The sequence below is a fragment of the Bacillus rossius genome, chromosome 5 (assembly GCF_032445375.1).
Source record: "Bacillus rossius redtenbacheri isolate Brsri chromosome 5, Brsri_v3, whole genome shotgun sequence".
Lineage (NCBI taxonomy): Eukaryota > Metazoa > Arthropoda > Insecta > Phasmatodea > Bacillidae > Bacillus > Bacillus rossius.
In genome coordinates this window covers 1,257,702-1,270,556 of record NC_086333.1, presented here as the reverse complement: position 1 = coordinate 1,270,556, position 12,855 = coordinate 1,257,702, and the positions used below count along the sequence as shown (strand labels likewise).

Sequence of the window (12,855 nt, the reverse complement as noted above, 5' to 3'; positions counted from 1 at the left end):
GAAGAAACGGTTGAATTCATCAACCAAAATTTGCAAAAGAAATTTGATGTTTTTTTGTATGCTTTCCCTAAAAATGACATACTTTTTGTCGTCAAGGAGTGCCTTCAATGTTGCAAACGGACTATAATTGCCCTAGCCAACTTGACTAATCCATAACTTAAGTTTGCAAATAAAAGCACGAAGTTTATCTTCAAAATTAAAAATATTTGCAAAGCCTTCTAATTGTCTGTTTCCTGAACCTTGCATTTGCAAGTTCAACTTATTTAAGTGTGTAAAAATATTCACAAGATATGCCAAATGCATCTGGGATGTCAAATCAGAAAACTGTACTAGTAAGTCTTCCATTATTTTCTCACCTAGAAAAAACTCAATCTCTCCTCTCAGCTCATATAATCTTTCCAGCATATTGCCTTTCGACAACCAACGAACCTCTGTGTGAAAGAGGAGGTTCTCATGGTTGGAGTCCATTTCAGTACACATTTTTTTTTTAAAAGGCGTGAATTTAACACACGGCTTTTAATGACATTTACTACTTTTATGGCCAATTTCATTGTATCATTAAGGCATTTAAGAAGAGTCTTGGAAGCTAACACCTGGCGATGAAGGATACAATGCGATGTTAATGTTGGCGGATTCCTCTGTTTGATTAAGTTGCTAGACCGGAATGTGATCCTAACATCGCAGGAGCACCATCCGTACAGAAACCGACTAGCTTTTCCCACATAATGCCATATTTCTGGAAATATCCAATTATATTCATGACGTCGATACCTCTTGATGTAATTTCCAGTTCCTGAGAAAACAACAGTTCTTCTTTGATTATGTTGTCGTCGTCTAAAAAGCGGACAAAAACAAGTAACTGAGCACAATTAGAAATGTCAGTGGATTAATCGCACTGCAAAGCGAAGAATGGCGACATTTTAATTCTTGAAACAAGTTGCTCCTCGATATCATTTGACATGACATTGGATGAATCGTTTATAGGTGACGTTTTAATTTCGCTGGCTTCAAGGCTTCGTTCGCGAGAACAGTTGCGCATATAACACATTGTGGTTTTATTTCTCCATTACTTTCTATCGAAGTAAATCCAAATTTAATGTAACTATTATAATATTGTCTCTTAGGCGGCATTTTCTGAAAACAAAACCAAAATGCAATAGAATGTACACTGTTATGCTTATATTATGTTTTATGCCAAGTAAAAGGATAAAAAATAATATAGCTAATTTTTTTCATAATTCATAAAGTAAATCATTAAATAAATAAATATAAACTGGCTTCCAAAAAATTCTAACCTCGCTATCATTTTTTTTACAAACTTAAATCTTTACTTAACAATTTAAAAAATAATGTTGTCTAATCATTAAAAACAAGGTTCTTGGTAGGTACCTTAAATTTCCCCTAACCCTCTTGGTGCCAGCCTCAAATTGTCTCATTCTATGACGGTTAGACTGAAAGTGCCAAGTCATTTTTAAATGAATTACATATCTGGAGTTAAATATTAATAACTTTTTTACCTTCAATAACCTTTTACCTTTAATTACTTTTTTACCTTTAATATGTTTTACCCTTAAGTATGGAAGTATAAATTGTTTACATCTTAAAAATAAATAATTCTTTGTCATTTTTTAAGATTAAATAAAAACATATAATTCATTTTTTATTTATTTTATTTTAAAGTTCTCGTGAAAAAAGTTATATTATTTTTAATGGATTGCATTGGCGTGCGAGTAGGGCATGGTTATAAAAGTAATATTCTTGGAACTAAGAATTTCGTGGGAAAATATAATCACTACAACTATTACAAAAATGATTTTGAACGCACAATAAACAACAATAAAGAATAACTGGCAATTTATAATATCCACGAAAATGCTTATTATTTTTTGATAAAGCAACTTAATAATTTGTTTGCCAGAAATATATAATTTTTGTAAATATTTGCAAAATAAATTTTTATAAGCAGGAATACATACATATTTAGAAAATAATTAATACTTAATATTTACAAAAAAATCAAAAGATATTTTTTTTTTAAATTAAAGTTGAATTTCTCACAACGGAAAGTTAAATTCAAAACGAAGAAATGCGCACAAACGCAGTACCTATCTGTTTCACATGCTGTTCGAAAACAGCATGAGAACCCTGCTCTCTATCAGGGAAGGAAGACAGAAGCGTGACAGCTCTGCTCTCTATTTTGAGAAAAAGCAACTCAATAGTAGGGCGAGTCAAACCGACAACGGTATAGTGCGCTGCAAGTGTCGTAAATGCATCTTTGAAAGAAAAAAAAATATTCAGGCCAATTTTTCGATCCTCCTCAAAAGCGATTTATCCGACTGTGGCATTAAAAGAGTTAACGGTGTTTTTATTTCGTTATGAAAAACCTAAAACAGCATAATAACAATTCAACCATTTAATGATGGCATATTTTTAAGAATTTTTGTAGCTGGCTCCACTTTTTAATTTGTGAGGCCAGTGTTCTTTTACTATCTTAATTTTTAATTTCATATCGCTTTATTTTATATATAATTAGGTTTTCATTTTCAACTAACTGTACCTAACTGTTGTGAACATTTGTAATACACAAACACAAGAATCATACGTAAACTAACGTCCACATTCTGTTTTGTAATTCCATGTTTTTATTAAAAAAAGTTTAACAGAGAAAAATTCGTAGCCTACTTACCCTGTTCATATTTTATCAAAATATCGATAATAATATTGAGGAGTTACAGTAGTTGACCCACTAAACAGCTAAACAGAATCACTAACACAACACTGCTGAGCAAAACAAAAGAAAACGTGTGATTGACTGACCGGATTGCGCCATAATGTTTAGTCAGTTGCTTGCCATTCCCCCGGTCGCCTGCGCGCCGCGCTCGCTTTTGTTCACCGACGCGCGTTCATTCAAAGTATGAAATCTTTCACGGACCATATTTTAGCTCTCGCGGACCACTGATGGTCCGCGGACCACTGGTTGGGAACCACTGCTTTAAAGCTTAAGAAATATGCACCAACTTTTGTTTGAGTGATTGTTACGTTACACCTTCTATTTTTATATGAATCCTGTTAATGTCCTTGGTTGATGATATAAAAATAACTTATTTAATAAATTAATCGATTTATATCTTAAATTTGAAATTAACATTTGGAACATTTTCAACAATAGTGTGTATAGTAACGTTTATAGCTTATTTTGGTAGATATATGGAGTTTCTATGTTGAAAGCTGAGCACATGGGAAACATTTTAATGGAATGCTGTAAGTCGCTGTCATCTAGGACTTAACCGCACGTTTTCGGTGATACGCTCAAGGTGTACAGCGTTTAACATTTGGTATGTTATTAAACATGGTCGACTCTACCACTGTGCAAAAATTCAGCTCTGGACAAATTTTTCAGAGGTTTAAACTGTTATTTCCTGGGCTAACAGCGGCAAGTGGAATCACACTCGAAAGGTGATCTCAGCAGTGGGAGCCGGGACTGACCTCCCCCTGAAGGAAAGCGAAGGACTGGTGAGCCTTCCTCTCCTCCGCCCTCGTGAGAAACCGTATCGGCTGTGTGTGGAGTGAGACCGAGATGTGACCGTCGAGCTTCTGCTGCTGCAACGCACGTTGCGTTGGCTTGCTGCGACCACAAAATGGTTCATAATCCGTCGCTTAAAGGCTACTCTAGCGATTCTACTAATTGCGGTAGACTCTTTATATTATACCGCCTTAAAGCTTAACGTATAAGCAAACATTTTTATGTAGATGATTTTTATGTTAGGTCCTTCATTTGTATGTAAATCATAATTTTATTTCCAGAACTAAGTAAAAGAATTATAATCAATAAATTTATCGATTTTTATTTCAAATTTAGTTTTCAGCTTTGAAATTTTTTTACATGGTTGTGTAGAATAACGTTCCTATATTATTTAGATTCTTTTATCGAGAGTCTACGGCAGAAAGTACGTTTAATGAAACTATTTTAATGGATGGCTGTAAGACACTGTCATAAAGGACTTTACGCATGTTTTCGGTATGACGCACAAACGGTAAACTTTTGGTATGTTATTAAGCATAGTCAACTCTAAAACTAAGCAAAAATGTAGCTTTAGACAAAATTTTGATAGGTTTTTGTGCCTCTGGTTTTTTGTTTCCTCGATTATACATGGACATGTATGGACATGTATGGACATGGTGTTCCTCATAGATGGCAGGCCGCAGAGCGAGCGCTAGCACCACCCTCTCCCGCCACTGACGCGCTGGGACCAAGCTCCTGACCTCCCTACACAATAACTGCGACCTACAGAGGCATCTAGACACTTTAGTAAGCAACTGATACAAAATTCATTGTTTTCTGAGCGGTGACCATTTTTTACCATGCTCTAATCGCCTTAATAGGACAATTGCTATAACCCCCGCATCCGTATGAAGAGTTAAATTTATACCAAAAACCTTTTGTCAAAATAACTGCAAGGTTAAATAAAAATGGCTTAGAGGACAAAAATATTTCTAAACTTCCTTAGTAGGCACGCCATCAAATCAGTTTAAATAGTTTGTAAACGTTAGATGTTATCTTAAAAACGGTTTATTAAACAATTTTTGATCAGTCTAACCAATGTTGCTAGTAGTTCAAACGATTGGGATTGAAATACAAACAAAAATGATAATATTCTTGCCATATAAAATATAAAATGCATTCTTATTTTATGCAAACTTAATAAATATTATCTACCACTTTCGTCTGAAATAAAACCATATACGACCAACCAATACTGTAAGGGATTGAAAAAAAAAAACAGTAACTAAAGAACAGAACATTTCTTAACTACCTTACTAAATTCACTACCAAATGTAATAAAATTTATTGTAAAACTTCTAAATAGTATCTAAAACGTTTCTCTGAAACATTAAAGTTTTTTTTTTTTTTTTAAAAAAAAAGAATTATGTAGGAGTCATCCGCAAAGCTAATTAGATACTTATTTTTACTGATTATCCCGCGGCATTCACGTATTCATTAATAGGACAGGACAATGCTTCCTTGGGCAACCCCGATAGTTTTTGAATATCAGAATTGACAATGTGGACCTAATCATTCAGGCTGAGCTGAATGGGTACTATACGCTTCATGTCATTAAGACAATACTATAATGATTTGCGTATTTTTATACTTTTTCCAGTTAAATTTAATTATTTTTACTCAACATATCTTGATTAATCGTGTCAAATGCCTTAGATGCTTTGCAAAAAATTCCTAGGGATTTATCAATTGTCTTGTATAGGTATTTTTATATATAAGAAAAATCAGTAAAAGCTGTTTCGGTGCTTCTAGCTGTTATCTATTTTATTATTTTGATACATATAATTTTAACACAGTGTTAAAATAGTTTTTGCGAAACTAGACATAACTGCTATCAGAAGTTAATTTTATATAGGTATTGGATTTATTACCTTTCATTTGCAGAGAAATAGTTATTGCAGTTTGGAGATATTATGTAAAGATTCCAGTCGTAAAAGATGAGTTTATTAAATGAAATAAAGGAACGTATATACTATTACAAAACCAACCAACTATAAAAAAATTAAATTATAAAAATTAAAAATTACTTTACTACACATAAATCACAGATTTAAAATTGCCAAAATTACAATAACATTCAAAATATTGCGTGACCTGATATTCACAGAGCGGACCATGGAACGTGTTGCTGTCAAAAGTAAAAGAAAGAAAAAAACATTTATGCAGTTTTGAAACCAAATAATTCAAATGTGTTAGCAAATACTGCACGTTTGTAAGCGTACAACTACTAAATTTGTATGGCACAGTTTTGCTAGTACATCTTTCAGATTCCTAACCACATCATTTCCGCTCTCATGTATAATACATTTTGAAAGTATATTATATATTAGGTCACGTTTGATTCATGCAATAGGACTATTAATATAAATACAATAAATTTTGCCACGATAAAGAATAAATTGTTAACAATAGTAGTTTTACAGAGTACCGTCAAATCATATCTGTGAAATATTAGGAAAAAAATATTCCAATTGAAATATAGTTCAAAGGAAATGGAAGAGTTTTCGTCGGTTAGCTTCTTTCTATCTTCAAAATACGACGACGTGATGTCGCCGACACCAGTTTTGTAGTCGATCCTTTCAAAAACAATGTTATTTTGTCCAGAACTACTCTGCGATACTTGGGACATCTAGCGGGCAAACTCTAAACTCATCGTGCCTGACGTCTAGCGGCGTAATGCTGAACTCACACATCATCTGTTCATTTCTTGAGCTACACACATCGGTTAAGAGGGCGATAAAGGGCTTCATTTAGAGCTGTTTTAGTGGTCAATGCGACGGCAAGTAGAGGTCAAACCAGTTAATGCATATGAATGAGATTTTTACACATCATTGAGGAAAGGTTTAATGACTGATCCCAGTTGTCAGAATGTGGTTAATGTTGTTATTAATAAGCAAAATTAATTAGTAAAAAGGTTTATATTAGCGCAAATTTGACAACTTGCAGAAAATAAAGTAATCAGAATAACATAAACGTAAAAACTGAACGATTTACATGTAACATTCTTTTATAGTATATGATTTTTGGAAATAATTATCTTCATACAATTGCAAATTACTTGCACACGCGTAAGTCACTGCACATTCATGTTTGAGCCGAAATTTTGCCACTTCACTGTTTGGCGATAGGACACTTTTATTACATCCCTTCAGCAAGACCCGAGCGCTGTAGATAATCCTCGCCATTAGAGTGGTCGGGTTCCCGCTGTTACCTGCGCCTTGTTGATGAATGTGTGGAAGGGGTGTAGAGGAAGGTCTGGTTTTCGATAACACATGTCTTGGGTTACTCTGCATTTCTCTTGTCATTGCATTCGTGTCCACCTCATTTACATTATTCTTAGAGTATTCTTTGCACATATATATGTTATAGTACCGTTTATTTACAAATATTTAACTGGATTGTGGATACACAATTAATAATTTTTAGTTGCTTTTAGGTTACTTGGCATACATCTTTTTTTCAACCAAATAATAATAGTTGTATAAAAATTAAATGAACTAAATATACCGTGGGATATTACTTTGCAAGGCATTTATTGGGGGATAAGTTTTACAGATTTTGCAGTTCCAACACTATAAGCACAGCACAAAATACGACTAATTACACAAAACTGTAAAGCTGATTTGTAAACAAAATACATAAGTTACAATGGTTTACCTCCCGGTTACATACAAATTGATAATATACATAAAAATATTACAAGTTTTCAAAGCTATCATGTTGTTTCATTACGTAGCATATACAAGTATCTCTTGTTTGTATCCCATTTAACACTAAAATATATTTTATATATAATGTATCACATATATAACACATGTATATTTTATGAATAGTAGTTACTGAAGTAAAAAGGTTTTTTCCTTTATTACAAAATAAAATACACAATATAAACTATTCATAAAGTAATTTCTTCTTGCTTTTAGCATTCTGAGATGTAGTTTCTGCAATTGGCGTACTTTCTTCAGTCTTTGTGCTTTCCTTTAACCTTTAATCAAGGTAAAAAAACACATGTTTTTATTAATAACACAGCCTGAAACTATACACTGAAAATGATGCATGAATACTATAAATAATTTGTGTACTTACTTATTTTTCTCTCTCCAATTTGCTAGATTTTTACCTCTACTCCGTTTTCTTCCCACAGACAAATGTAATTTACCACGAGCATTACCTTTTACAAAACGTGCGTTTGTTTTCGCCATTCATATATCCCGAGCTAACACAGCGACAGCAAGGAAATCTAAATCCGACTGCCTCGCAGTGCCACCCCACCCCTTTCGGTCCTTATCGTGGGACTGAGAAGTGTCGCCTATCGCGAGGGACTCGGAGCAATATCGGTCTAATGCACAATATCAGGCACACATGTTACGCTTCAAGCAGCTGGAATTTCTAGTAGCTATTTATCCCACTCTTAAATAAGTTTTATACTCAAGTAATTTAAATTCTGTACGGTATGTAAACATTTAAGCAACGTAGAAATGTTCAGGATTCTTCATTTACATTGTGTGCAAAGCAAAAGCCTTGTACAGTTTTTATAAATACCTAGTATTTAGTTTTAAAATTTTCTTAATAAAAATTTAATAAAAAATAGTGTTTTAGAATTTTTTTTTCTATCATATTTTAAAAATTCAAAGCTTTCTTTACAAATCTATGTATATTATGTTTGTTTACCTATGTGATATTACATCTCACATAATTGAATATTTTATTATTTTTCATCCTGACCATAAATAATAATTATTTGCGAAATTACATTTGTATTAATTGCTGTATGCAATAGTGGTTTAACTTCTATGATGAAAAGACAAAAGTAATGTTTGTGCTTTGGTTAAAGGAATTTAAAAAAGGAAAGTATTGTCGGTGTAATTACCTATAAATTGACATCGAGACCTAGTGAAAGACAATTATCGTTTGCTACAATGGAATAGGTATGAAACAATTTTGCAACTCAAGATGTGGCTAATGCACCGAACCAACTACATTTTATGGATTGAGCCACAAAATAATTGATCCTAATTCTACTGTGATCTTCGAAAAGTAGTTGATAGACTTTGAATTTTACACCTAGTTAACGGTGTTCTACAATAAAAGTTGCTACGAGGACCTCTGAAGAGAAGCCACATGAATCGTCTAGGACTGACCTGTAATTCGAGCGGAACACACGACGGGAACGGTTGCTGACGAGACCGCGTTCTTCCACCATTCTACGAGAAGCTACCGGTCATCACATCTTTGTGTACGCAATCCCTGGACAGCGACGTAAACCAGCTTCGATATATCCTTTAATTGATTTATTATTCATGTATGTGTGTCATCAAACGGTATGTATTCATACTAGTGTACATATTGAGTTTGTGAAGGTTTACTTTGAAGTGTTGATGTAATTTTTTAATATTACAAATTCCATCTCCCCACATTCAGATCGCCCTATTCATATTATTTAATGTTTTATTTTGCTTGGATTAATGTAATTTCTCTGTTGAATGTTTTGTTTGCTATATTTAGTGTCAACTTCATTTTAAGTCTGTATTAACGTAAGCCTAGAGTACCCTAGAGAGAAAGATTCTCATAATTGTTTTACTTACACTGAGCTTAGTCAGACTGGAATTGCTTGCATTGATTATAGTATACAGAGTTACTAATCTACACTCTCATATTACTTAATGAAGCTGACTAATCTCCACCTATGAAATTTGAAATATTTATCTATTTGTGTCTGTAATCTTGAAGGGCCTTGTAAAGAATGGTTTCTATTTTAAAATAATAGTTGTTGATCATGAGACTTGGAGTCACATTCATATACTTATAATAAAACGTGGCCAAATAAACTAGCATTTTAAATTTAGATTTGACAGAGTTAATATTTTTGATTTCATGGTAGATTTAGCTGGTCAGGTTAGTGATATTGATGGTGCAAAGGTTAGTTGGCGTCATATATTCAGGAAGGAATTTATTACCAGTCACTCAATTGCTAATATTCCGAATCCAATTAGGTATCTATAATGTTGAACAAACCATACATAAGTTAGAGGTATTCAATTCTATAGAATTGGTCTCCCAAACTAGAGACTAAGTCTGTACCTACAATGATATTCATGGGAGAAATAATTTCCCTGGTGGCTGTAAAACTATGGATCTTATCCTGAAAATAAAAGCTAAATTGCTAACATGCTATAACTAGAGCCTAGTGTTTAAATGTTTTATATACTAATAGATTTAAATGGTGTTTTGTGTGTGTATATTTTTAAATAGTTATTGTGTTTTGTTCTTGCTCCAAATGGACATTGGAGTTCAATAATTTTTCTTGGTGTAGTAAAAAATTCATTATACTTGAAACAAGTGACATTTTTTGAAGGCTCAAAAGAACATTACTTCAATTTGTTGTGTGATGGTGTGTGTGTTTATAAAACTATAATTTAATTTTACATATAATGATTTTTTAAATAGTTTGTTTCATGTTTTTGAATAAAACAGATTATAGCTGCAATTTTTTTTAATTAATTTATTTTTATTTATTTATTTATTTATTTGAATTTGTTACATGCCCTCTACAGTCCGGGGACTTTAGTGGTGGGCACGACGTATACACAATATACACAAATACATAAAGAAACAAGAAACAAAGGACAAGACATCCATACAAACAGCGACACAAGGACAAATACAAATATAATACTTAAAATAATAATTAGTACAAAGTAGTAAGGTAGTAAGCAGCAAGACATAAAATTTAATAGAGTACAATAATATAAACGTTAAAGAGAAAAAATACTAACTATAATTAGTATGAGGATATAAATTACATTAAATACTTTAAAATATAGCTCTGTTCACAATTAATTTGACTTGGTGTTGTGTCTATTATAGTTTGTAACGAGTCTATAAATAAGATCATTCTTGTTATAAATAGTACATAAACTAGAAAAGAGGCGAGAATTGAATTGGGGGATTCTCAATCCGGTGTTCTCAAGAATATAGCTACATATAATTTTATAGTTATAAATGTTATGAACAAAAAGATAGTCCAAATAGGCTCTACGGTCTGCTAGAGGAATAAGATTGGGATGCGGAAAACCTCTATGAATTATTAGTTGAGACAATTTGTTTTGTAAATTTTCTAGTTTCTCAATATCAGTCGACCCAATGTCATTCCAGATAGTTGAACAGTATTCTAATTTAGATCGAATTAATGCCAAGTAAAGAGAAATAATTGAATCGGAATTGGTAGCATAATGAGTGATATATTTTATAATAGCAAATGTTCTTTTTGAAATGGAGTTTAAGTAGTCAATTTGTTTATGAAAAAATAATTTTGAATCTAGAAAGACACCAAGGTCTTTTATAATGAAAGTTTTTGAGATTGGGTTATTATTCAGAATGTAATTATAAACTATAGGGTTATATTTCCTAGTAAAGGATATTACCTTAGTTTTATTATCATTAAGATTGACCAAGTTTAGAAGACACCAATTATTGATTTCATTAATGTCCCTTTGTAGAAGAGCGCAATCATTGACTGTAGATATTATTTTAGAGATTTTCAGATCGTCGGCATAGAGTACACCAGTTGAGTAATTAAGGACCATGGTAATGTCATTTATAATGTGGGGCACTTTATTAGTGGGGTTGGCATGTTGAGATAAAAAAAATTGAGAGAACGTTTTTGCTTTTAAAATGCAGCTATTCGCATTCAATTTGACTTTGCACAAATAGTTACTATTTGCTTCGCACTTCGATTTACAATGAAAATTTAACATTCGCACATGCTTAATGATTACCCAATAAAACTGTAATTACTTAATTTCTTTATTTTGCAAATTTGGCTTAACGTACAAATGTGTTGCTTACTAAACTCGTCACAACAAGGCACTTCAGTAACAACCACAACACACTCAGCAGAACTACTTAGGGTGACTGACTGGCACAGCTGTGGAGAATTGGTTGAGAGTTGCTCAGGTACACTATACAGTGTTGAGTTCAACCATATTTACTTTTCTTTACTGTATGAAATACGTAGTTTCATATTGTATTATACTGTTATGTTGTCATTTGAGGTTAGTTAATTTTCAGAAAAAGTTATATTTTGAACTAGTTTTAAATAATATCATTTAAAAAAGTTTTGTGTGCAATACTTTTTATTATTTTGTCATTTTGTCACCCCCTTCAGTAATAACACCCTGGGTGGTTTGAACCCGTGACACCCCCTGCCTATGCTTTGTTGCCACTATAGCATTTTTCTGTAGGCATGACCCAGAGTTACTTATCTCTGATGGTGAGAACTCCTTTGCAACTAGTGGCAGTGTGGGTACACAAGATATTCCACGTGCTGGTCTTCATTCTCATTGCATGCTCCATTGCTGGTGCTGCTTGAAGACTGTGCATCATGGTTGGTGGTCCATATCACTTTAGCGTGCCTTGCACGTCATGTGTTATGTGCACTGGCGTGATGTATTCTGCACGTTACACAAGTCAGAATGCACGTGGTGACTGGTAGGCACAGAGGATATGTGTTAAATACTGTTGAAAAATATTAATTATAAAAAAACATGTTTGAAAATTAAAGTTGCTGTTTATATGTGCGACGTGAAATTCTTTGTAAGGTTACTTGATGTTTACTGAAATGCTTTCTTTAAGCAGTTATTTGCGGGAATCAGACGTGGCATTGGTAGTGGTGGAGTGATGTGTGGGTGTGTGTTTCAGATGAGAACATGTCTGAGTTAGAGTCGCTGGCATTCTCTTCAACTCATGCTCCCTCCAAGAGTGTTATGGAACAACCAAAAAGGATTAAATCTACTTGTGAGTCATGCGTACCTACTATTCCCTCTTAATTTGTAATCTTTTTAGTATTATTTGTTGATTTTGATTATTTTTGTGGCAAAAGTTCCTTATCAGATATCCAAGTTTATCCCATGATGTTGATGGCCTGATTGTGTATGTATGGATCCTGTGGTACACAATGCTTGCTGTTTAAATTTAGTACATTGAAAGATCCTGGATTTAACAAAAACTTGTGATATAACAATGAATTATGATCGTAAGTGGAACACGAATGAAATATTTGGCTGACGTAATTTTTTTGTATTGTGATAGTTGAGATTTTGTTATTTACAGTATCTTTTGATGTACAAAATCAAAACAGCAAGCATCATGTACCACAGGAAAAATGTACTGGGTTTTCGCATAATCATTGCACATTTTATACTAAAATCAAGTTTGAAAAGTAGAGGTGTGATTATTATGCGAAAACAATATTTTTTGTTAGGTAAAGTTATTCATAAAAACAAAACCCATTT

The 12,855-nt window shown here is 32.8% G+C and overlaps 1 protein-coding gene across 8 annotated transcripts in view; it reads left to right on the top strand.

The window, feature by feature from the left end:
* LOC134531546 (centriolar and ciliogenesis-associated protein hyls-1-like) overlaps positions 1–12,855 on the top strand; it is a 65,835-nt gene that overhangs the window by 31,003 nt on the left and 21,977 nt on the right. For all 8 annotated transcript variants that reach the window (XM_063367231.1, XM_063367234.1, XM_063367230.1 and 5 more), the window contains one exon: positions 12,263–12,358. In XM_063367231.1, the coding sequence (XP_063223301.1) occupies positions 12,263–12,358 (96 nt within the window). The remainder of the gene's footprint in view (positions 1–12,262; positions 12,359–12,855) is intronic.